Genomic DNA, 22,231 nt, shown 5'->3' on the forward strand with positions numbered 1-22,231 from the left:
ATGTGTACAGGGCTACGTTGTGGTTCATTTCTGTGGCTCTTGACTCTTGAGTATCGAGTCTACTGACCATCACATCACTATCTCCTGTCGGGTCTGTTGATATATCCGAGCACTGTTCTTGAATTATGTGCGCGCGTGACAGTCAAAACGTGAACAGCCAACAGGAGCAACTCGCTGATTATTTGCTCGAGATAAGAGACTCAAAACTCCGCCGCATCGTGGATCAGACTAAGCGCAAGTCCGAGGCGTAGAAGCATTATTACGACTAACCTGCCGCAAGCCATATTTCGACCTCCGTAGCCAGAGTCCAGACTCTGACACTCCTTCTGTAAGGGCTTTCAGCCTCCTAAGATTGCCATCTCGTCCGGCTTTTGCCTCACATTTTTTTCATGGTCAATACGCGGCTGTATCAAGGCGTATACCCTCCCAAATGTCAGAATATACAGCCGTTGGACCAATTTATACATCTCCGGGGAGGAAATCAAATGCATATGTAGCGATATATTCTCGGTATCACACGAAGTAGTTTGTGGTCAGGTGATCCACATCCAAGCTTGTAGACAAACAGTGCAAACAAACAATCACCTGATGACAAATCGCTGCCTCAGGCTGCGATACCTCGGAGCCAGAAGGGTAAGCTAACGTCATGCCACCGCCTGGACTATTTTCATCGACTTTCGATTCTGCAATTGATCATCACTTCCACGACAACCTGAACATCTCCTATCAACAAACATCCCCTCTATCTCAATCTCTATAAACACTCACAATGTTCCGTAACGCCGTCGCAAGACCTGTCCTCCGCGCCAACCAGCGATTGGTCGCTATTCGCTCGTTTTCCGTTGCTCCGGTTAGAATGGGCGAAGGTGATCTTGGTGCTCCCAAGGCCGGCGGATCTGCTGCTGCGTGAGTTTATTTATTGATTATCGCTATATTCGTCAATTAGCTGACCGGGTTCAATAGCGACTCTTTCACCAAGCGCGAAGCTGCGCAAGAGAACCTATACGTCAAGGAGAAGGAGCTTCAAAAGTAAGATATCAATTCATTTGGGTGCAATATATCCAGATGCTGACGGTTTGTTCTTCTAATTAGGCTCCGAGAGCTCAAGCACAAGCTTGCCGAGCAGCGAAAGCACCTCGATGAACTCGACAAGCACATGTACGTGGATATCTCATCACCATTCAAACCTCCCGTTCCTAGAAAGGAACATATTAACTGACTTTTATCAAGTGATCAACTCACCAAGGAACAAGGCGGCGAGCAGAACTAAATGCTCAACGAGAAGATATAATCTACTTCATCGACCTACAGCGATATTTGATTCGATTTTTCCAGACTTGATGGAAACTCAATCACTGCATACTCTCCGCTCTGTCTCCTTTTGTCTCAATTGATCTGAACAACTTGTTACCGTGTTCAGTTTTGTGTATAGTTGGTAGCCTTGAGCAGAAGAATTAACAATGAATTGGCACTGCTACCATGGACATCATGTCTAATGGTGGCTAATGCATCACTATCGCGTTTGAATGTAATCGTACTTTGCAGCAAGTTCCTAACGATAATCAATTCTATTGTAAAAATAACGACGTTTGCCACTGATACCAAGCCCGTAATACGGCAAGTCCACCGGATTGTGTCTCAACAGTGCGGCCTCGACCCCGATCATTCACATCTCTTACCCATCTATGGCTCTGATACTGTCCAGCAGCTTGTTCGGCGCGTGAAAGCGGTTTGCCCATTTTTGAGGGTATTGTCGAGTTATTGCTATACTCGCTGTAGTCATCTCCAGAGAGAGTTCGTAATAGACCCTTAAGACGGTCCGAATCCCGGCCCGCTTCGCCATGATTCACATAGTCAATAGCTCCTGGTGGTATGCTTGACATTGGAACTTCCATATCAGCCTCCGCACTGGGAAATGTTACTCCCCACCACATGCCGAATTTCCCCTGCTCATTTCTTGTAGCAAGTGCGGCTCGAGCATTATGCTCAATCCAATCCCCATACTTCCGACATCGAGCCAAATGCCATTTATCAAACAGATCTTGTTTCTCTTCTATCGACTCCGAAGGCTCAGCGAACAGGGCAAGTAGTCTGACTTCTTCTGGTCGCAGCACATGACAGAATTCAGTCAAGTGATGGAAAAATATCCCCTTGAAGGTATGCCCATCCTGTGAGCAGCTACTGTGAGAATCGCAGGCTTCTTCTAGAACACCGCCCCGCCCAAGACCGGACCAGTTGCGACGATTGGTTCTTGGCCATCCTGTAGCCCGCATCACACGCTCAATCAGCTCGTGTCCGTCCTGGAGATAATCTTGATAGCTTGTAGCGAGCCATAGTCCCCTCAGTCCGCTGAGAATAACGCCCTGATTGTATGTGAATACCATAGGATTGAGCACGTCGCATTTTTTCGTTCCTGGGTTCTTGATGCCTTTGTATCCGTGAATATGGAACCCATCCGCATACAGACCACCAGTGCCAGTCATGTTCGAATCCTTAAGCCACTGGTAGCTACGCACTGCGGCAGCAAGATAACTGGGGTCGTGCACACGATAATGATCCGAAGACACAAACGGTGAACCAATAGGATCGCCCGTAAAATACAGATACATCCCAATGCTTGCCGAGATAAACAACTCATTCGTAATCGCATTCTTGTATGGCTCAAGGTACGGACTCCATATCATCCCACCTTCACACAGTTCGCTATCCCAGCCCGAAGAAGCCAGCTCATAGAATACACGAGCTCGATGCGCTGCAGGCACGCGAAGCTGTTTTCCGTGCCATTGCGCTTCAATCGTGGAATTTACGGTCTCATAATGTAACTCGGAATGGAGATTCTGGAACTTGATGCTCTCCAACCAACCGAGTACCACCCATAGCATGTCGTCAAATGCTTGCATTCGGACGGCGAAAGCGTTTTCTCCAAAATAGAAATTGGAGACTTGATCAAAATAGCGGTTGATAAGATTCTCGTATGCAAGCGTCTGTTCAAGAACAGAACTGTTCGAGATTGGCGATGAAACTAACTCCGGAGATGTCATTGTCAATGACGATAAAGTGCCAGATATGTGAGTACCAATGACTGCCGCAGTCCAGTCAATAGCATCCGGCCATGTACCGAGCCATTGCTCAAAGTAACTGTCTTGCATGACATCAAGGGCATATAACATATCCTTGAGAGTTTGCCTCTGTGTGGAAGATGCCGTAACAGCTTGATTTGCATCGTCTGTACTCAGTATGGCCTGTCGCAAGTCCGGCAAAGCGAGAGATCTTCCAAGGAACAGCGCGAACAGCGGCTGAACCACCGCAAAGAATATCGTCATCATCGTTATAGTCGTACAGTGTGAATTCAGTTCAGGACGCCGTACAACACCTCATGAATACAGTCTAGTAGAACAGGTACATTGTCTCTGTTGATTGATTGCCGCATACGTCGCTCAACAACCCGCTATACTCCCACGGAACGAAAGGACATCGGGCCACCACTGGACCGAATGTTGAATTCAATGAAAAATATCATCGAGAGATGAGAGAATAGAATAAATTATGAAAAGTAGAGATACGTATAAAGGGATATATGAATGATCCCTACAGGCAAAGCAAGTATGTCGCGTGCATTGCGGGGAAAGTTGGCAGTTGGTACGCAAGAGCCTAAAGATGGGCTGGAGTTGCGACGCTTGGCTCCCCAAGAGCGCCAACGTCAGCCATTCGCGGGTCTTCAGTCACTACTGTACTATGTTAATCGATTACTCTAGCAATCTTATCAGGTTGTAAAGTATCTCAGTAGTCATTATTGCGTATTTTCATCGTTAAATCCAAGTACATAAAAGCAATGGTTGGTAATCATATTAAATCTTCTAGGGCCTATCGCATATTTTGCCTACCATAGGCATCTTTTTGTTAGGACTGGATTATCTGTTAGCAAATCCGCGTAGCAGAGAATATGATATTTGACATACATTTTGTTTTGGTATTTTGCGTGCCGACAAGACTCCCCATATATCGTGAAGCCTTCTCTAGACTTTGCAAATTGGGGAGACCGCCGGCGTATATACAAGGCTGGCTCTTGTTTGTGAGCAATGCCTCGTATGTAGTATTATTCGGAATTGAACAGGAATTCTTGATCCATTCGCGAGTTGTCGCATTCCTCCGCTAAGGAAGAGTAATGAACGCATCGCTTTATCCGCAAGACACTTTTTTAATCCTTCCCATTGTCGGCTCCAGGGCTGCGACTGCGCTCGCGACTCCTGCTGCGTGCTCGTCCACCGCGCCCTCCTCTCTGATTGCCACCACCTTTGCCTTTGTTTCCTGGAGGCGGTCGTACAAAGGCATAGTCCACACTGAGGGTCTGGTCGAGTAGTTTGGCGCCATTGAGGGCGTCGATGGCAGCTTTTGCTTCGGGAAGAGTCGAGTATTCGATTAATGCGTATCCCTAAAAGGAATCAAAGTATTAGCATTGTCCGTTTGTAAACGAGATGGGCAAGAGAACGTACCTTGACATAACCAGTACGACGATCGAGGTTGAGGTTGAAGTTCTTGATCTCTCCATACTCAGCAAAGAGATCAGTCACATCCTCTTCGGAAGCCTCTTCGTGGATATTCGTAGCGATAATGATCCATCCTTCAATACTTCGGACTGCGACAGCTCCGGCTTGCGTCTTTGCTTCTGAATTTCCTGATTGTGATGGAGTGGTGTTGTCTCCCACTGGAGGGTCGATGTCCATTTCAGCTGATGCCATGGTTATAAAATCTGCCTTTGCGCCCGCCTTTATTTTATGAAAATGGAGACTCTGTCTGAATTAGGTATGAAGTAGAATGAGTTGAAAGGTGATGTGAAGGAACCTCGTACTTTTCTGGTGCTACGATGCAGTGATCCAATTGGGTTGGGTGGGATGGCAGACGGCGCTTTTCCTTTTTCGGTTTGTCAAGCCTCTCTCTTACAGCATGGTCGCTTTCAAGCATAAAGGGCGGATTTACTTTTGAATATTGATAGAAATAGATAACTGATAATTGTCAAGTCGTATTTCAACTCTGAGTTAAATATGTACAATAACCTGTGTCGTCAACAGGAATAGGTATAATGGAGCAAATTCAGCCGTCATAACACACAACGTAAGAAAAAGAAAAAAGATAGACGGAAAAACGCGAGGATAGGAGATTTTGTCTAATGTCACAGGAAGGTACGTTTATCGTCGATTGTTGCGTTGCATACCGAGGATCTGTACCATACGAACGAATATGTTGATGAAGTCAAGTTCGAGACTGACGCTCTCGTTGACTGGGTCACGTCGGACTACACCCCGCTCAGCAAGACGAGCGTGGTGCAGGATTCTCTGGACATCATAGAGTGTGAAGCCGCCAAAGACAGCGAGACCTCCATAGAGCCAGATACGCTCAGACCACATCAGTGTACGAGCAGCAGTAGCTGGGAGAACGAGAGGAGCAAAGCCGGAAAGAGCAACAACGGCAACACCTGCAAGAAGAGGACCGCCAAGGTAGAGGTACTTCTCTTGCTTGGCAGTGGCACCAACGAACGCGATAGAGCCCATCATACCAACTGTGTAGAGACCGGCACGAGCGAGCAAAGCGGGTGACAAGAACATCAAAGGCGACAGAAGAGCAGCCTGAGTCACGTTGAAGCCGGTCCATAGAGCGTATTTGAGCATGTAACTGTGACGAAAATGTTAGTAAGAAGCCATTTTACCAAAGGTTTGTCGGGGGTGAAGCTCTTACTTTTCAGGAGGAGTGTACATTGTGCCGTACATAGTGCCGATACTGGCAACCAGACCGAGACCAACGACAGCCCATGGGTTTGAGGCCATCAAGCGAACGGACCACCCATTGGTGTGTAGAGCACGAGCAGCGATAGCAATGATACCAAGACCTAGACCAGTGTGCATGAACGTCTCATTCAAGTATTGTCTCTCGTAAACCGGCATGCCGCCATCGTCGCGAGTCTCGCGGTTGAAGATCAAGTTTGTGGCCACGATAGTTCCACCTACGATGGCAACTCCATATAGCAACTTCTGTGTCAGATTTCCACGGTCGACTTGATAGGTCTCCTGCATATATGTGCGGCGGAAAGCATTCCGGAAGGTCTGTCGAGTTCGTGCGAGGATGGAAGATGGACGTGCGGGAGTCGAGGGTTTAAAGACCGGAGAGCTCTGGATTGGGGTATTGTGGAAGTATCGAACGGTTACGTTTGCACTACGAGGTGCAGCTTGCTTCAAAGCCGTTGTGACGGCAAATGGTCGCCTCAGCATGAACGCCATAGCTGTGAGAAGTCAATGAAACGTTGACCGAGATGAAAGATATCGTTGATGACCTGGGTTGATGAAGGGAGATGGATAATCCAGGTTTTTATATCGAAGCCTCAATTTCGTCCGGACGGAGTTAGCGGTGCTCTCAGTGACGTCCATTCCGGTAACCCGAACGTTCCAGAAGTGCTAATCACATTCGTAAGAGAACCCCACGTGATAACTACTTGAACTAACACAGCCACTTTATTACTAAGCCTGCTGCCTAAAAGTATAGTTTCATGCCTCAGGCACCAAAAGTGGCGGCCCCCTTGGCCTTATCGATAATCAATTCGCGATCTTTTTGCGAAACTCCTCTACCAGTTTCCACAACAGTCTTAAACCACCCAAAAGATGTCACTATTAGAAACCATCCACCTTCCTCATGTGCCTGAGAATCTTCCAGTTCATGTTGCACTTTACAAAGACCTGAAAAATGCCAGCTTCCTACGGGAACAACTTATATCCGGAAACGCAGAATTTCAATATGCTTTCGTGGATGCCAGCACGGTAGGCGGGACTTGCTCAAATTACTTGATCTGAGGGTCTAATTCATGGGCTAGATTATATCAAGACGACACATCTTTGCAGCGGTGTTTAGAGCTGTAAATGATTACCTGAACAACCGATTACGATCACACAATGTTCATTCGGAAATAGTTGTGTCTCTCGGTCCTAGTAATAATGTGAGTGCTCAGAAACATGACTTTCATATGCAACCAAGCTGATAGTGAGCAGATTGCAGAAGCATTTCGCAGGTTCGGTATCACCGACGATACTAAAAATCTACTTGTCGTCAAGCTCTCTGTAACCCCAGAAGTCACCCACGAGTCCGTCGCAAAACATTTAGAAAGCTCCGTGAAGGCGACATCTGTTCCTTTTACCGATGAAACTATATCGTCAATGTCAGACCTTGCAAAGATTCGGAAATTATACAAGCTCAATCAGCTGGCTTCAAAGTCTAGTGATGGTCAGACCGATGCCGTGAAAGCCTTGGAGCCACTTATAATTGGAGCAATAGCTATTCGCGGGGCCACATAAGACCTTGAATATCGATAAAAGTAGAATAATACAATCAAATTTGATACCCAATGTTCTTCGGCAGGAATTTCCATGATCCATATACACTTACGTCTTTCGTAATGTTGCTCAAATCTAACGTCAGGTCAATGGAGGGTCTTGGCAAGTTCAGATTGTCATTGCGATTGAAGTCCGTTGGCTGTCATGACCCAAAAGAATGTGTATATCACCTAAAGTATAGATAAGGATAAAGGATTGATCTATATAAGATATAGGTGAAGTTGAAGTTGATAGGGCTGAGATGTTTACATTGGTTGCGGTTGCCCCGCCAGTCGTCTCAACTAGGAATTTCCCCAACTTTGCCAAGATTTATCCTCAATGTGCGGCACGCCACCAGGATCAACACTTATCAAGAAAACACACTCCTCACGTTTTAGACCGCATTCTTCGACAACGAAAGTAATGACCGGTGAATAGCATGAAGGACTGATATTGACAGCGGAGGACGTTCCGGAAGTGAAATCACTCCGCCATAATGACTTCAAGACTGGATCACACCATAGTGATTCCATCGTCCCCGGAGCAGAACTGGGCTCGATCTGTGTCTCCATGCACACCGACACGTCTTTTTGGGCTTCCTCCCATGAGTATTTCTCCTCCTTCGCTGCCATCACCCTCCAGATTGTTCGAAGAGATCGGTTTGGGACAGCAAAAAAACCCACCATCACCGAAATCGCCGTTCTCCAGCGCTGCTGGAAAAACCGCTACTTCGAAAGCCATTACCGAGAATCCGTCAAGGAACGAGTCAAGCTCAAAGAGAGGGCGACCTGGAAGTTCAGAAGCTAAGACGGCCGGAAGTCGAAAGAACTCAAAGTCGCAGGAAACGCGGAACAAAATCCTCACAGGCCGAGTCGCAAAACCTACGACGGTGTCTAAAGCAAAGGCTACAGCAGCCTCGAAATCGAAAGATACAAGTGTCGTGAAAGCAAAAGCTGGAACGAAAAAGAGCAAGCCGGCCAGCCAAAACAAGAAAGATAAGCTCGCAGAGGAAGCGGAAGCAGAGGCGAAGGAAGTCGCGGACGCGGAGGGACTCAACCTAGAAGAAGCTCTGAAGCGTAGATCAGACTGGACTCCTCCAAAAGCTTTGTCTTTGGTTTCAATTGATGAAGATACCCCGTCTCAGGGTAGTGGTACGAAACTCAGCTTCGGTGACGTTTTACGCGATTACCACTACAACCGCGAAAATAGCTCCTGCGAACCGGCGCAACCGAGCAAGGAAGGCAACCCTACAAAAAGACGGAGACTAGAGGTATGCTTATTTGAATATCTTGACTATGCACTTACACTAACAGATGGAATAGCTCGTCGAGTTCGAGGTCTTACAAGAGCGGAAACCTATCCAACAGAAACAAATCAAGGATGCAGTGAAAACGCGAAAAACAAAATCGAAACCGAAGAAACAGCTGAATACAATTACAGCTCGTGTAACGGCTCGCTACGAGCAAATTGGCGAGCTGGAAGATCTATTCGTGTATAACGAAGAGTCGTCCTGCGAGACCAGCGAGTGTTTAAAGAAACCTACAAAACCGAAGAAGGAAACAGCTGGAAAACAAAAAGAGCCGGAATACATAATACTTTCCCCCGACGCTGCGACAAAGTCTTTGAACGATCAGAATTTTCTGTTCGGGACGTGTAGTCAATTGGAACGAGATGATTCTCCTACGTTCTTTGAAGAAACGCAGACAGCGATACAACTCTCGGAATGCCTTACTTTTAAGAAGACTGCTTCCACGATAACAACAGCTTCTTCGGCCATGAGTATTGCGACTAGATTTACAGGCAAAAAGAGCCACTGGTCAGAGGCAGCTAGAGATTTCAACGGTGCTGTGGTCCAACCAGAGATCATAGATATGACAGATTCGCCTACTGTTTCTGTTGCCCTCAGCCGGCTGTCGGAGGTCAAGCATGACGCGCCAAAAATGGCGTCCCTCGTTTCCTCCCAAAGCGTCTCGGCGACGAACTCGTTAGTCCCCAAGGATGTTGTTACGGCCAGCAAGCCTGCAGCAGATGTACAGCTCGCCTCTTCTGGCCCTGAGCCTAACAAGACCGAACTCGCAGCTGGACCTTTTAGAAAGACTGCAAGCCGGTTGCCAGAAATGCCCAACTTCAACGGCTACACCGATTCAGAGCTCAAGAACCAAGTCTTATCCTACGGTTTCAGTCTCAGAGCTGTCAGAGGGCGCAAAAAGATGATCGAACTGCTTGACAAGTGCTGGCAAAGTAAGCATGGCAATACAGCAACTGCTGCTATTGTGGAAACATCGTCGTCGGCAGCAATCAATGAGACAGTGTCTGTTTCTGCTGCCAGACATTCAGACACTCAAGTTAGCGACAAGCTACCAACCCGAAAGAAGAAGACTACGCCATCTAGATTAGAGCCCAAGACAACCAGCCGGGCTGGAAAGAAGAAGGTATCCGAGAAGCCATTGGCAGGAAAGGCTGATAAACCGGTAGAGAAAGCCGCTTCGCCTATACCTGCATCGACCTATAATATGGTAGATGAAATCGAAGACTCCGAAGAAGAGATTATCCCATCACCAACTCGGATACAAATACAACGTCAGAGCAGTAGTCGCCAAACTACTCCTGCAATTAGTTGTCTTCCTCTCGGCACAAAGAGCAAACGGTCATTGAAATCTACCAAATCCTCAACTTATGATGAGGCTACTCTCCTAGAGTTACAGAGCTCAATCACAAAAGCCATTCATCTGCAGACTCGGCCCCGAAGGTCCTTGGGCGGTAGCTCTTATTCGCCACAACTTACCTGGCATGAGAAAATTCTACTTTATGAACCTATCATCTTGGAAGACTTTGCGGCCTGGCTGAATACTGAGGGCTTTGCATTGGCCTGTGAAGACCGAGAAGTTGGCGTAGCACTTGTTCGCACCTGGTGTGAGAGTCGAGGCATTTGCTGCACATTCCGGCCTTGAGTGACTGGTAGAGTGTTATGAACTATGGCATTATCAAGCTTAACTTGTTATATATGTTATTACTGTGGTATACTATTTCGTCGCATAGCGATGGCGTTTTGAAGTTTCAGAGCCTATTTACGAAGCATGGATGGAGGGGAGGGGTTTCTGTCTGCATTATCTACCTAATACCATGGATATGAGATATTCCAGCATTATTTGAGACATGTGATTGCGATACCCCTGAAAAAGACCCAAATGACCCTAAGATATCAACCTTGCTCGCGTTCCTCGCGTTCCTTCTCGTGGTAATCACTATAAGTTATCGGCCACTCTACCGTAGGAATTCGAATGTAAGGCGTTGCAAGATCCTCAGCAGAAAGATGGAAGCACTAGAAAGTAAATTCAACGTCTGCAGGTTCAGTCCGCTGATTCTGTTCGCCTGTCGGGGTACGAAGTCCAGGATAGTGTATAGTGATCACTTAATGGTTCTGTGTGTTATCCGGGTTACCTGGTGGCTTTTTGCTGCTGTTCAACCTTCTCTTGCTGCGGTTCAGCCTGCTGAGCCTGTAGGTACAGCAGGCGCTGCTGTTGAGCTTCCTGGAACAGCTTTTCAGCCGCTTCTTCCCGTTTAGTCTTTTGTTGCGTCTGTACATTGGCCCGTCGTAATGTCGCACCTGGCCTTCTACGGCGCCTTGAAGTCGGATAGCTCTCCTGTGTCTGATTTTGGAAAGAGACTGGTGAAATTAGCCTCAACTTAATGGAAATAAAATTTATCATATGTTTGATCTGTTGAGCTCACAATTCTTCGGCTGTGGTGGTACTGTCTTTTGGCGTTTCACTGCCTGCGAGGACTCGCTATCATTTCCGTCAGTTGGTGCTATTACATGTGTTAGCAGAAGGATCATCACAATAAAGAGGAAAAAAAAAGGGGTTTATATACATTTCCGCTTCCCCGGAGTCCCTCCAGAGCCACTAGCTTGAGCAGACAAAGGCGACAAAGGTTCCAATCCGCGGTTCATTCGAGCCCAATTTTGCATTGCCCGTTTCTGTGTCGGTGGTCCATAGCCTGTAATCCCAGCAAGCGGATTATCCAACCCTATAGATATCTTAGACATTGCTCGAAATCTGGCAAGTTCATTCAAGGCAGAATCGAGTTTGACTTGTGTCTCCTGAAGTTCGTTGACATGGATCTGTTTGCCAGTGACGTGGTCCGTAAGACGGCATCGTTTGGCGTCTTGGATACAGTTCGCACAGGCTGTATTTTCGGGATTCATTACGCAGCGCTTTTTCTTGAGCTATATTGTGATTTGTTTTTGTTAGTATTTGGTGTGACTCATGCCTTTTGGTTCTCTGCAGCAAATTTCAGACGAAGAAAACCAGGTGCAGCGAGCCCTAAGCCCTAGCCCTAACTCAATTTCTCCGAAGTGAAGAAAACTCACCCTACAACGTCGACAAGCACGAGCATAATCCTTTTTTGGATTATGTTTCGGACCCTCGTTCTCACCCTCTTCACTATCATCCTTAATCGCCCGCTGTTTCCCCTTCCCGTGCTCTTTCTTCTTCTGCCGCTTCTTCCGAGTCTCAATCGCTAGTTGATCAGCTATCTGATCAGAAAGTGAATCATCGCCGTCATCGAGGTCTCCCGGGTCATAATGGCGCTCCTCCTTTCTGGTCCGTGGGATTCTGACACGCCTTGTCCTAACAGCCTCCATATATTCCTGTCGTGCATTCTGTTCGACAGCTGCCTTTCGTGCTTGGTGATTGGCAAGCCGATCTCGGGCCTTCATTAGATCGTCCTCTGCATTTTGGACTTGATCTTGTGCCGCTCTTTTCGCGGCTTCGATCTTATCGAGTTCTGATCTGCCCTTATTTCGTGCGTTCCATTCCCTGGTGTATTCTTCAGCTTTGTCGTTGGCGCGTTTCTCGGCGTTGCTCTTTCTGGTCTTGAGATATCTGATTCGTTTCTCTGTGGAGTTGATGTTATTAACTATTTTTTTGACTTCCGCCTTTTTCCATTCTTCCACTTCTTCATCTAGTGGACCCATTTCGTCGTTGTCGTCTACTTCGTCCTCATACGGTTCATCTTTATAGTCTCCGTCGTCGCTGCTGGCGTCGTCCGCATTATCTTCATTGTCCCCATCTTCTGCTTGCTCATCGACCGAGTGCCCTATAGGCTGCAGCGCTTGGTATCCTGCAATTGTGTTATTTCGATGGGGTGACACATAGTCCGGATCCAATTCATAATCGCCATCACTATCAATATAAGGCCATTTCTCGTCCTGTTCATACTGAGTGGTATCATGGCTTTCCTCAGTGGAATTATCCCGCTTACTACGCTTACGCGCGGAGGATTCAGCCTGATTGCTACCGAAATCTCTCTCCGTTCGTTTTCGTGTGTTTACAGTCATTTTGAAATGATCAGATTTTCTTTCATAAAATATGCTGTATGTATTCACAGATTTGATTTTCCGTATGTTTTTTATCTAGGCAGTACAATATGCGAGTCAGGACGTCTACTTTATATGACAACAGGCTCTGCATCTGTATCAGAAAACTTCTGCACAGGTCCGGACAAGATCCTTATATCTTGCCTTGATTAGAAGGAAATACATTCTATCTGCTTTGTATGGTTTGTGAACATCAATAAAAAAATGTATCTTACACAAACACCTCAAAGCATCTCCGGAGACGCAGACAAAGATATTGAGCTACGGCCGTACTTTATGTCAATGCGTGAGGTTGTTTCCCTTTGAAAATTATTTGACTTTTGACTTTGAGCATGGAGACTGGTAAACAATGCATTGTTCAATTCGTTCATGTAGACAATCGATTGTCTACGGCCTATATTTCCGAAGTTGGTACAAAAGAAGAAATCCTTTTGTTGCCCTAAGTGTTTATTCGGACCAACGCAGACCTGACTCGATATCTGTCACGTGAAGCACGAACGAAAATCAAAATTATAGTTTAATTAGAGTTCCGTTTAGTTACTCCATATCAGGCTCCACTGATCGAGATTAAGGAGTCAAATTGGTTCATGATGTTGGGCTCAAATCTCGTCCCGATTATTATGAAATACTTAAAATCCCGCAATCGGCAGATCTCAACACAGCCAAGGCGAGTTATAGACGTCTAGCAAAGACGAAGCATCCCGATTAGAACCCTAGTTCTTCTGCTACCTCTGAATTTTAGCTGGTAAGATATGTCCATCATTTCCTATGATACTAACACTACCTAACAGCACATTTACTACCTTCAAGAAGCATACTCAACCCTCATCGATTCCATCAAGCGTAGGAATTATGACGCATATTATGCTCCTACGACCTCGTCACGAACGGCGAATGCATCTAAAATGGACCAGGCCGAAATTAGACAATGGCACATCCAACTACAAAATCTCAAGAGTTCAATTATTGACGCAGGAGAATGAGTTGTATAATGAGCAAAGACATTTACGGACGTTAAACAGAGAGCATTCTGATTTACAAAAAGGAATAGAGGAAATCATAAGACAACAAGATCAAGCAAAGACATGGAAGGCTTATTTCAGTTCCTTTCTTCTCGGACTACGGCGAGAAACAGAAGAATAGAAGAGACGGCGAGATGTCGACCGGCTTCAGAAGATCGCGGCGCGAAGTATCAAGGAGAATACCATTAGATAACAAAAAGAGTGTATTCGAGGCTATGAAAGAACCATCAACTCCATTAATGGAAACATATGTTCAATAGAGGCTAATATTGCAAGGGAGAAGGCAAGAGAAGAACAGGAGAGAAGAAGAAAGGAGTCAGATGAAATCCTGCGCGAAACTATAAACAGAGTGAGAAAGGAGAAGGACGAATTTGGCGAATACATGCACCAAGTTTTCGAAGAAATGAGAGAGGCACAAGCCCAAAAACCATCTCAGCAAGCCGAGAAAGAAAGGACCAAAAAGGACTCACACGCAAAGATTCGGGCTGAGAACAAACAGAAATTTCGTACTACTCACTGGTAGTAGTACTGCTGCTAAAGGAGCATGTCTTCACCAAACCAAGTTTGGTGGAGTCGCATTGAAGGTTCCATCGTCTGCAGCTGCTGCTTAGTTCGTACTCGCAAATTTGCTTTTCAGTATCCCCGTTGTTCCAAGTTGGCATGTGCTTCATGTAGGGATTCTATCAAGGGAAAAAGGTCATATTGGGACAGCAGGTCAGGGTTCCATAATCCATGATATTCGGAGTTTTCTGAAGATGACTACTACGACAATTTCTATTAGAATTGGTTTTGAATCCTCTTTTTATGTCTACTCGCATTTCAACTTGGGATCGGCGATGTTTCAGAATGCTTTTTGTATTTCCTGATACAGCTCTCTGAATGATGACTAGTTTAGGTATGATATGGGTAGCTATGTTAAACTAAGCTGTTTCATAACAAGGCTTGGGAAAGAGTGTGGCAGGCCATTGCTGCATAGAATGGAATTTGATATCAACCTTGAGATAGATTGGCATACTAAGCACCCCCAACACAATACACGAACCAAATTGCTCTGGTTTTCGTTCGATTGAACTAAAACGAAACATTGGCATAGAAAGAATGTGAACTCAGAAATCGAGAGGAACGTATTGTGACAACCAGCATTGGGAACACTCTGGCGCCTCCTCTTCGAAAAGAAACTCCGCCAATATTAACAAAAGATTATCCCTAAATGCCAACTTGACCAAGCACAGGTACTCAAAAGATGGGGGGGGGGGGGGGAGAAAGAATCAAAGCGCACGATGGAATGAAGAAATAACTCAGATCATATCGAGTAAGATGTCACAAAGCGTAGAATACAAATAAACCCGCTAGAGATAAAAGAAACCGTCATCACAGTCATCAGATACAACATGTCCTCTAACGAAGAAGCCAGTAGGAAGAAAGTAAATGCCAACAAACAAATGACAAGTATGCAACACATGACTCCAAATATCATGGTAACTGAACGATATCACCCTTTCATTCAAGTCGAAAATAGTCCAAGACATGCAAAATGTAGCTGTAAAGACCGCCGAAGAAGGAGAATAAAGAAACCACCAGGTGAAGATTGCAAGTCATTAAGAACGAGCGGGCCACTGAATATCAACGAAACACAGCTCTCTCGGCAACCGTTTCGAACTGGATCTTATTCTGATACCGCAATTGCCCGCCATGTTCTAGCCAGGGTTGAAGATTTTTGCACTGGCTGACGTTGAAGTATGAGAGGTTTTGACATCCATCTGCAACCGCTTCGACTCCTACACCTGTGACTCTGACACAACCTCGGACGGACAATTCTTGGAGAAGCAATAGATGTAAACTTAAACTCCTGAGCGAGGGATCTGAGACAGCAGAGCCGCAGAAAGACATATTCAGTTTCAGCAACTGCGGGCATTGTAAAGCCAAGACTTCGGTGGCGGTGTCGGACAGAGCACAGCAAAATGACTATCCAGTATTAGCAGAATCACAGCCTCTATAAAACTTAAATAAATATTTCACGTACCAAGTCTAGCTCCTGCAGATTCTTAGCCGCATTTGTCAGACAAACAATAGCATGGTCTGTCAGGTAAGTGCAATCTGCCAAACAAAGTTTTCGTAGTCTTGTGAATTGAGCATTACCCCAGTATTGGAACCCCTGATCCGTAATAGTCGTACACCTCGTCAAATCTACCTGCTCAATGCGAGGAGCAGCATGAGAAGCAATATGGTGCATTGAACGGTCGGTGACATGTTTGCAATAAGATAGAGTCAGTTTCTTCAGTTGTGGACAGCCATATACTGCACCTGCTGCAGTCTGTATAGTAGGCTTCAAGTTGTTTTTTGCGGCTATATGGTTGTGCTGGACCAACGTCGCCGATGGGACGACCCATCCAACCAGTCTGGCGAGAAGAGTATCGCTCACTTTCCTGCAGTTGCTCAAATCGACTTCTTGCAGTCCTGTCGCCTTTCCTGCCATTTCTAAGATCGCCGTCGCTGTTACATCCCACACACTCTTCATTTTCCAAGCTCGTACATTGTGTCCGCACGTCTTTACCAAAGTACTGAAGCCTTCATCAGTAATGTGGAAGCAATTATTAATATCAATATAGAATGGTCGATCTTTGATGAAAGGGCAAATGATAGTGGAAAGTACGTCGTCGGTGACCTTGCGGTTGTAGATGCTAAGATCCAGATATTGGCAAATGGTTGGCGACTCCGTTAGGATCTTGGACCAGTGAACGCAAACGGCACGTAGACGCAGTAAATGATGCAGTTCTAGGAACTCAAATATGCGTATAAGTACACTATCCGGTAGAAACCCACGGTTTCCCTGCTGTTGCTGATATAGTAGGCTCGTTGAGCGTGGTCTCGTAGGTGTGCCGTTCATTTGAGACGAGGCTTTGAAGGAACTCCCAGGCCGCGGTTCCGTTGGAGTCGTCTGTCTTGAACTATCTGCACTAACAGTTTCTCTCGGAACGATAATGCCAACGGAGCCTCGGCGCGATTTGAGCTTTACATTATCAAGTCCAATGTTGAGAAAAGGATCGGGATCCGACGGACTCAAGACTGGAACTTCCTGATCTCCATTCGTCTGATGGGTATTATCCAATTCAGACTCGGTCAATGTTACTAAAGGCATTGATTTTCTTCGAAGATTGGTGACTCTGAGTTTGTCATCTATTGTTAGCTGGTTGATCGGCGGTGTTGGGTCTCTCGCGTCCGGCATCAAGACATCGGTGTCTGTAGTCGATTCGAGTCGCTTTTTTGCCGTGACCTCAATTTGCTGCCGCAAGTCATCTGGACACTTTTCCCAGAATTCAACCAACACATCTCCGCTGAGCATAAGACATTCCACTGACGTAACGGATCTCACTGTAGCGGTCCGACGAGGGGTCAATGACAAGCTAACGATTTCACCAAAATATTGACCTTGCCGAAGCCGAGCCTTTACTTCAAGGCCACGGCTGGCCTGGTCGTCCGAACCTCGGGGAAGGGCTTCGGGGTCCCTGTTCTCATTGAGAACTTCCACCTCGCCCCGAACAATAAAGTAAATTTCACGTCCTAGAGAATCTTGCTTTATTATGTCGGTGAAAGGAGGATAGGACCGAGGCTGGAGTTTTAAGCCTAGGTAGTGAAGAAGGTCCGGAGTGAGACTGGAGAATAAAGGCATTTCCTTTAGTAACGAACGCACATTGACCGATCCGTTTGCGAGGGCGCTTGAAGAAATATCGGCGATGCCTGGGCTCGGTGACTTGCGCTTCTTATTTGCATTCAGAATCTTCAAATCATTTTCTTCACCCGGCGAGAGTCCGCCAGAATTGCTTTCTCGCAGGCGCTTCGAACCTCGCCTATTCATGCCCGCGGCCTTTTCAGTCGCATCATAACGCTCTTTATTTTTCTTTTCTAGAATCGCCAACCGCTCCAAAGCTTCTTCGCGAATAGCACGTTCGACATCCGGAAACCGGGGGAGGATTTTTCGGAAATCCTCTTTGGTAAGCACGACGAGCAGACAGCGACTCCGTGCGATGATTGTTGCGGTACGAGGTCGGTCCATCAAAACACCGATTTCGCCGAAGAAGGCGCCGGGTTTCAATTCTGCGTGCACACTCTCTCCATCGCGGGACGTGACTGCAACGGCACCCCTCACGAGCCAGTACATCGCTTTTGCCTCGTCCCCCTCGGTCAATATATAGTCATTGGCGGCGTGGAGCTGCGGACGTAGATGCAAGCCCACTTCGGCGAGGAAAGAATCCGGGGTAGATTGGAATAGAGGGAAATTGCGAATGCGCTCAATCAAGTCTAAAGGCATTCCCTGGATCTGCGACGAGGCCAACGGCGATGGACGAGCTGGTCGGTTTGGATTCAATGCCGAGTCGAACGAGTGTATCAGGGAGACGGCCTCCGGTATGGGAGCAGCAGCTTTGGTGGAAGTACCACTGCTGGAACGGCGTATTCGCCGCATGGCTGTTGCTCAACTAAGCTCCAGGCCGTTGCGCAGCTTAGTCCTTCTTTTCTCGGCTATTGCAGTAATTCCGTATATATACGATATATCGTCGATTCTCGAATTATTCTTCCAATCGGAGCTCAGTCGGCGTTGCGAAGATTAGGGTATACACATGATGCGACAATTGCGCACGAGGGTTCAATGACGTCGACGACGGTGGCATGGACCGTTGTGAGGTTATGTCAGATTTGGAGATGCGGAGGACGACCGATCGCTGGTAGACGAGTTAGATACGAGCAACAAGGATGATTTTGTGTAGGGAGGTAGTCGATAGAGATCAAAGACTGACTGCAGAGGGTGAGAGGACAGGAGAGAGGAATCTTTTACTGTGAGATATGAGTCGGGGAGAACTGAGGAAGGAGCGAATGGCGCGGGTGCGTTTAGTGATGGCGGGGAAGGAGCGAACTGTGAGCGCGGGAGATCCACCACAGCCAAACTCTGAGTGAACCTCTTATCCTCGACAACAACAACAACAACGTTGAAGGACTGAGAACGGAGGAAAAGAGGGACAGATGTGGAGTTCTGAAAAAGATACAATGTGTATCGCACCACCCTGAGCTGGATGTGTTATGAAGTGGATACGACCGGCTGGTATATGGGTTAGTATCGTCAAATGGCCGTGGATATAGCAGAATTCCATAGGCTATACTGCTTAGCACAGTCGTACCATCCGCTAGAGACGCGACGAAGAAGATCACGAAGGGGTTTGTCAGTTTAATCAGGCCATCAATGGCAAGAAACTAAGTGTTGTCTAGATCGGACAGGTCACCTTCTCCTTGACGTTCTGGGATAAGGTCACACAGCTGAAAAAAAAAAATGGTTTAAGGAAGGCAATGAAAAGTCCACTGACTCGGGCTGAAAGATTTAGCTCGTTGCAATAGGCCACTTTCTATGCCGATGAGATCACCATAAGCTACTGTGATCGCCGTGTATCGATACTAACGTTGATAAGTTCGTGTCATTAGTCATGGTTCAGCCTGGTTGAGAACTTGAGAAGCTCAGGCAATCGCTGACCATTGCACTTTGGCCGCTGTCGGACCAAGACATGGCTACGTACAATACCTCGTGTATCGTACTACTAACCTCAAACTACAGTTATTTTTAACCCAAGTACCTAGCACGGGGAGAACAGAAAGAGATGAGACTAAGGCAAGGCGACCCACGAGCCTCTCCACCGACTTCTGTTACTTACATGCAGTATTTGCCAGAATATGCTCCGTGTTATTGCACATTTTACGTACGTACTTTCTACGAAAATCCTAATTGGTTAGAAAATCAAAAAGAAATCCCTATCAAAAAGCGATAAAAATAAAATGCACGCAAATGTCAAGCACCTGCGCTAGTATTTTCTAGAAGTCTTCTAGAAGAAACCTTGTCTTGTGACAGTTTAAAATAGATGAAAAGAAAGATCAAATAAATGAAAATTCCCACTTCTGAGCATTTCTCGGCTTCTTGTTGGCCTGATCAAGCAACACGCACGTGCTGGGACCGCGAATCAGTCATACCACTAACGGGATCCTTCCGTGGGTCATCCTTCCTTTTGTCATGAAGAAGTGGTGCCTTTTTGTGGTTTTCCCAGGCTAGAGGGATTGACGAGGTGGGATCAAATGGGGGCCATTCTGCCATCAAATGTGCAGGCTCTTTCCTATTTCTACGGCATATATACATATTTTTTGATGCGACATTGTATTTGGAATCGAGTTCATTATTATACAAGCTCATTATTGTCTGCCAATTGGAGTCGGCGCCAGGGATACCTTCAGAAAGAAACCAGGAGTCGTCTAACCATCGGCCCCAAACAGGTGAAACCGGCCCCCACCGACGTTCTGGGAACATGGCATGCATTAGCCTACAGCAGAGCAGCGATGGCATTTGACTGTTCCTGAAAGATTGCTGGCATCATCCAATCCGCGCTGGTCCCCCGTAGGCATGGATCTCGAAACAAAATGTGGGATGACAGAATTGCTCCCACTGAGGAAAGTCACGTGTCAATCGTTGCCAAATTGATCCACGTGCGCGGAAAGACTTGCCTTGCCAGCTTCTCGAGTTTAGCCGATCATTGAGAGGTATTGCCGTGTTATGTGCAACTCTGAAAGCACGACTTTAGCACTTGCTCTCTCCAATGCCATACCGCCCGGAAGCAGTTATGCCAATAGATCCAGAATTAGACATAGGACCGAAGGATCTTGTCGTGTGTCTAGATAATTGCCGTTTCGACTGAGATATCATCCGCTTCCATCGTAGCGCGCGAGCTCTCACACAAGCTTGGAAACTTCGGAATTGCCTGGCCCGAATAGATACTGTATGTATGGCGGACGATTGCCCTTCATTGTAGCAAGAGCGTCCTGAGTCAGTCCGTACACTAAACTTAGCTTAAGTCCTAGCTTTGTTGTGCGGGCGGCGGTGTAGATATCGTGACGAGCTAAAGAACGCGAACAGCATCAGCAGAGTACTATAATGATGTTGCAGTGTAAATGGTCCTTACTTAGCAAGCTATAGATTCCTGAAAACGACAGGCCAGCAATGACAGTAGAAAGGAAATCTCGACGGTCACGACGAGCGCAGTCCACAGTCTCCTCAAAGAGAACAAAAGCCATTGCCCCGACCCCCAATTTCGTCCCCAATTTGAATCCATCAAACACTCCACCAACAATTGCCTTGTAATTCTTCGTTTTGTGGTATTGGAACCATCCGGTCGACGTCGTCGGGAATCTGTGAGCGTTTTCCGCTCGGAACTGGTAGGCTGCTTTTCGAGCTCCGTGGTTTGCGCCAACGCCGAGTCCGACCGAGAAAGCAGTGAAGGCTGTTAGGGGTAGGCGTTTATCAATATCCATGCCCAGTCGGGGTGGTGTAGTCGAGTCGAATAGCTTGTACCAATGTAGAATCTTGACCAGACCGGGTTCTTCACCCCAGGTCCGATCCGTATGAGTTTCTGCCATGTTGCTTGTAGATAATCAATTGGATAGAAAGACAAATTTCTTTCTTGAGAGTTCAAAGTACAAAAACAAGACGGGGATAGAGGATAGACCGACAGTCGAGTTGTTTGCGATGATCATATGACAAAGCTAAGCCAAGCCAAAGCTTGACGGTTCTCCACCCTAACCCGTTTAGACTTTCTATCCGCGATACTCGAGAATTATATCTTTGAACAACACCCCATTCTCAAGCATTCATCATGGTAAGTGTTGTGCAAAAAGAAAATACCTATCTTGTTCCTGACGCCTATATTCTAACTGACATGTAACAGTCCCCAGATCCGTTAAGCTGGACCTTACGGTTCAAAAAGCACAAGACAACCGTAATGCTGATGCTTCCAGCCCAAGCATCAATCCAATCCACAAAAGAGAAGTTACATAGCGCACTCAGATCGCGCGGTCTCTCACAGATAAACGGCGATCCTATTCCCGATGATGCTTCACAGATAGAGTTCGGCACACCTATCGACCGAAATGATCTCGAGAAAGGCTGGGTTCGTATAGACCCTAAGGTCGATGAGAACGGCGATAGCGAAACAAAGAAACCGAGCGCCGGACGACCGAAGAAAGGCGCGCTGACTGATAGTCTACAGGCAGCTAACATTCGCGATGGTCAAGCTATTGCGTTTCGGTTTAGGAAGGCTTCTGAGGGCAAGGACAGCGATGAAGATGAGGATCTCGAAGATCCCGGATGGGACGTGTCGATTCCATCGCTTGATGATGAAGAGCTTCAGTAATCAATTCTGGATGCCCACTCAATGAAAAAAAAGTCCCATTTTTATGCTCTAAGTGAACTGGTGACAGGTTCCTGGTGTTGGTGGCGCATATATTCGCAGTTTACACACTGTTGTACCGTACAATCTGCAAAAGAGATATTTATTTACAGATTTTGGCTGCTATTAACCCCTGGGCACTGTTCATTGCCATAATTTTGAGTAGAAAATGCTCAAAAAGTGCATGGAATCGAGTATCGTTTAGAGCACGTTTCATTTCAA

General features: G+C 46.5%; 11 protein-coding genes across 11 annotated transcripts, besides 1 other annotated feature; 5 read left to right on the plus strand and 6 right to left on the minus strand.

The window, feature by feature from the left end:
• Positions 1–769: 769 nt before the first annotated feature.
• On the plus strand, positions 770–1,270 carry TSTA_016380 (ATPase inhibitor, mitochondrial precursor, putative; the record flags this gene model as incomplete). The annotated part of the gene is made up of 4 exons (XM_002483749.1): positions 770–906; positions 964–1,029; positions 1,093–1,158; positions 1,231–1,270. 4 exons carry the CDS (start codon positions 770–772, stop codon positions 1,268–1,270), a joined length of 309 nt encoding a protein of 102 aa, XP_002483794.1.
• Positions 1,271–1,568: 298 nt separating this feature from the next.
• Positions 1,569–3,615, minus strand: TSTA_016390 (glycosyl hydrolase, putative; the record flags this gene model as incomplete). Its single annotated transcript, XM_002483750.1, has 2 exons — positions 3,028–3,615; positions 1,569–3,000 (listed from the first exon to the last, which is right to left on the minus strand). Exons 1-2 carry the CDS (start codon positions 3,324–3,326, stop codon positions 1,569–1,571), a joined length of 1,731 nt encoding a protein of 576 aa, XP_002483795.1. The 5' UTR covers positions 3,327–3,615.
• Positions 3,616–3,846: 231 nt separating this feature from the next.
• On the minus strand, positions 3,847–4,739 carry TSTA_016400 (RNA binding protein (Rbm8A), putative; the record flags this gene model as incomplete). Its single annotated transcript, XM_002483751.1, has 3 exons — positions 3,847–3,906; positions 3,960–4,432; positions 4,494–4,739. 2 exons carry the CDS (start codon positions 4,737–4,739, stop codon positions 4,199–4,201), a joined length of 480 nt encoding a protein of 159 aa, XP_002483796.1. The 3' UTR covers positions 3,847–3,906; positions 3,960–4,198.
• Positions 4,740–4,992: 253 nt separating this feature from the next.
• TSTA_016410 (Bax Inhibitor family protein) lies at positions 4,993–6,375 on the minus strand. Its single transcript, XM_002483752.1, has 2 exons — positions 5,734–6,375; positions 4,993–5,670 (listed from the first exon to the last, which is right to left on the minus strand). The coding sequence occupies exons 1-2, from the start codon at positions 6,270–6,272 to the stop codon at positions 5,187–5,189; spliced, it is 1,023 nt and encodes a 340-aa protein (XP_002483797.1). The 5' UTR covers positions 6,273–6,375; the 3' UTR covers positions 4,993–5,186.
• Positions 6,376–6,650: 275 nt separating this feature from the next.
• On the plus strand, positions 6,651–7,386 carry TSTA_016420 (uncharacterized protein; the record flags this gene model as incomplete). Its single annotated transcript, XM_002483753.1, has 3 exons — positions 6,651–6,806; positions 6,860–6,982; positions 7,035–7,386. The coding sequence occupies 3 exons, from the start codon at positions 6,651–6,653 to the stop codon at positions 7,335–7,337; spliced, it is 582 nt and encodes a 193-aa protein (XP_002483798.1). The 3' UTR covers positions 7,338–7,386.
• Positions 7,387–7,851: 465 nt separating this feature from the next.
• Positions 7,852–10,433, plus strand: TSTA_016430 (uncharacterized protein; the record flags this gene model as incomplete). The annotated part of the gene is made up of 2 exons (XM_002483754.1): positions 7,852–8,625; positions 8,678–10,433. 2 exons carry the CDS (start codon positions 7,852–7,854, stop codon positions 10,304–10,306), a joined length of 2,403 nt encoding a protein of 800 aa, XP_002483799.1. The 3' UTR covers positions 10,307–10,433.
• Positions 10,434–10,792: 359 nt separating this feature from the next.
• On the minus strand, positions 10,793–12,696 carry TSTA_016440 (uncharacterized protein; the record flags this gene model as incomplete). Its single annotated transcript, XM_002483755.1, has 4 exons — positions 10,793–11,022; positions 11,088–11,165; positions 11,229–11,583; positions 11,728–12,696. 4 exons carry the CDS (start codon positions 12,694–12,696, stop codon positions 10,793–10,795), a joined length of 1,632 nt encoding a protein of 543 aa, XP_002483800.1.
• Positions 12,335–12,432: a microsatellite.
• A 629-nt stretch (positions 12,697–13,325) lies between the features above and the next one.
• On the plus strand, positions 13,326–14,280 carry TSTA_016450 (uncharacterized protein; the record flags this gene model as incomplete). The annotated part of the gene is made up of 3 exons (XM_002483756.1): positions 13,326–13,415; positions 13,527–13,692; positions 14,018–14,280. The coding sequence occupies 3 exons, from the start codon at positions 13,326–13,328 to the stop codon at positions 14,278–14,280; spliced, it is 519 nt and encodes a 172-aa protein (XP_002483801.1).
• A 375-nt stretch (positions 14,281–14,655) lies between these two features.
• TSTA_016460 (cyclic nucleotide-binding domain protein) lies at positions 14,656–18,219 on the minus strand (the record flags this gene model as incomplete). The annotated part of the gene is made up of 2 exons (XM_002483757.1): positions 14,656–15,722; positions 15,781–18,219. The coding sequence occupies 2 exons, from the start codon at positions 18,217–18,219 to the stop codon at positions 15,381–15,383; spliced, it is 2,781 nt and encodes a 926-aa protein (XP_002483802.1). The 3' UTR covers positions 14,656–15,380.
• Positions 18,220–19,892: 1,673 nt separating this feature from the next.
• On the minus strand, positions 19,893–21,278 carry TSTA_016470 (uncharacterized protein). The gene is made up of 2 exons (XM_002483758.1): positions 20,747–21,278; positions 19,893–20,683 (listed from the first exon to the last, which is right to left on the minus strand). The coding sequence occupies exons 1-2, from the start codon at positions 21,198–21,200 to the stop codon at positions 20,517–20,519; spliced, it is 621 nt and encodes a 206-aa protein (XP_002483803.1). The 5' UTR covers positions 21,201–21,278; the 3' UTR covers positions 19,893–20,516.
• Positions 21,279–21,381: 103 nt separating this feature from the next.
• Positions 21,382–22,162, plus strand: TSTA_016480 (uncharacterized protein). The gene is made up of 2 exons (XM_002483759.1): positions 21,382–21,439; positions 21,509–22,162. Exons 1-2 carry the CDS (start codon positions 21,437–21,439, stop codon positions 21,971–21,973), a joined length of 468 nt encoding a protein of 155 aa, XP_002483804.1. The 5' UTR covers positions 21,382–21,436; the 3' UTR covers positions 21,974–22,162.
• Positions 22,163–22,231: the final 69 nt, after the last annotated feature.

This window comes from Talaromyces stipitatus, genomic scaffold, assembly GCF_000003125.1.
Source record: "Talaromyces stipitatus ATCC 10500 scf_1105507295549 genomic scaffold, whole genome shotgun sequence".
Lineage (NCBI taxonomy): Eukaryota > Fungi > Ascomycota > Eurotiomycetes > Eurotiales > Trichocomaceae > Talaromyces > Talaromyces stipitatus.

Coding starts and splice junctions, on each gene's coding strand:
- TSTA_016410 (XM_002483752.1), bottom strand. CDS start 6,272: ATGGCGTTCATGCTGAGGCGACCATTTGCCGTCACAACGGCTTTGAAG. Junction 5,671..5,733: donor ATGTACACTCCTCCTGAAAA/GTAAGAGCTTCA, acceptor TTTTCGTCACAG/TTACATGCTCAAATACGCTC.
- TSTA_016470 (XM_002483758.1), bottom strand. CDS start 21,200: ATGGCAGAAACTCATACGGATCGGACCTGGGGTGAAGAACCCGGTCTG. Junction 20,684..20,746: donor AGGAATCTATAGCTTGCTAA/GTAAGGACCATT, acceptor CGCGTTCTTTAG/CTCGTCACGATATCTACACC.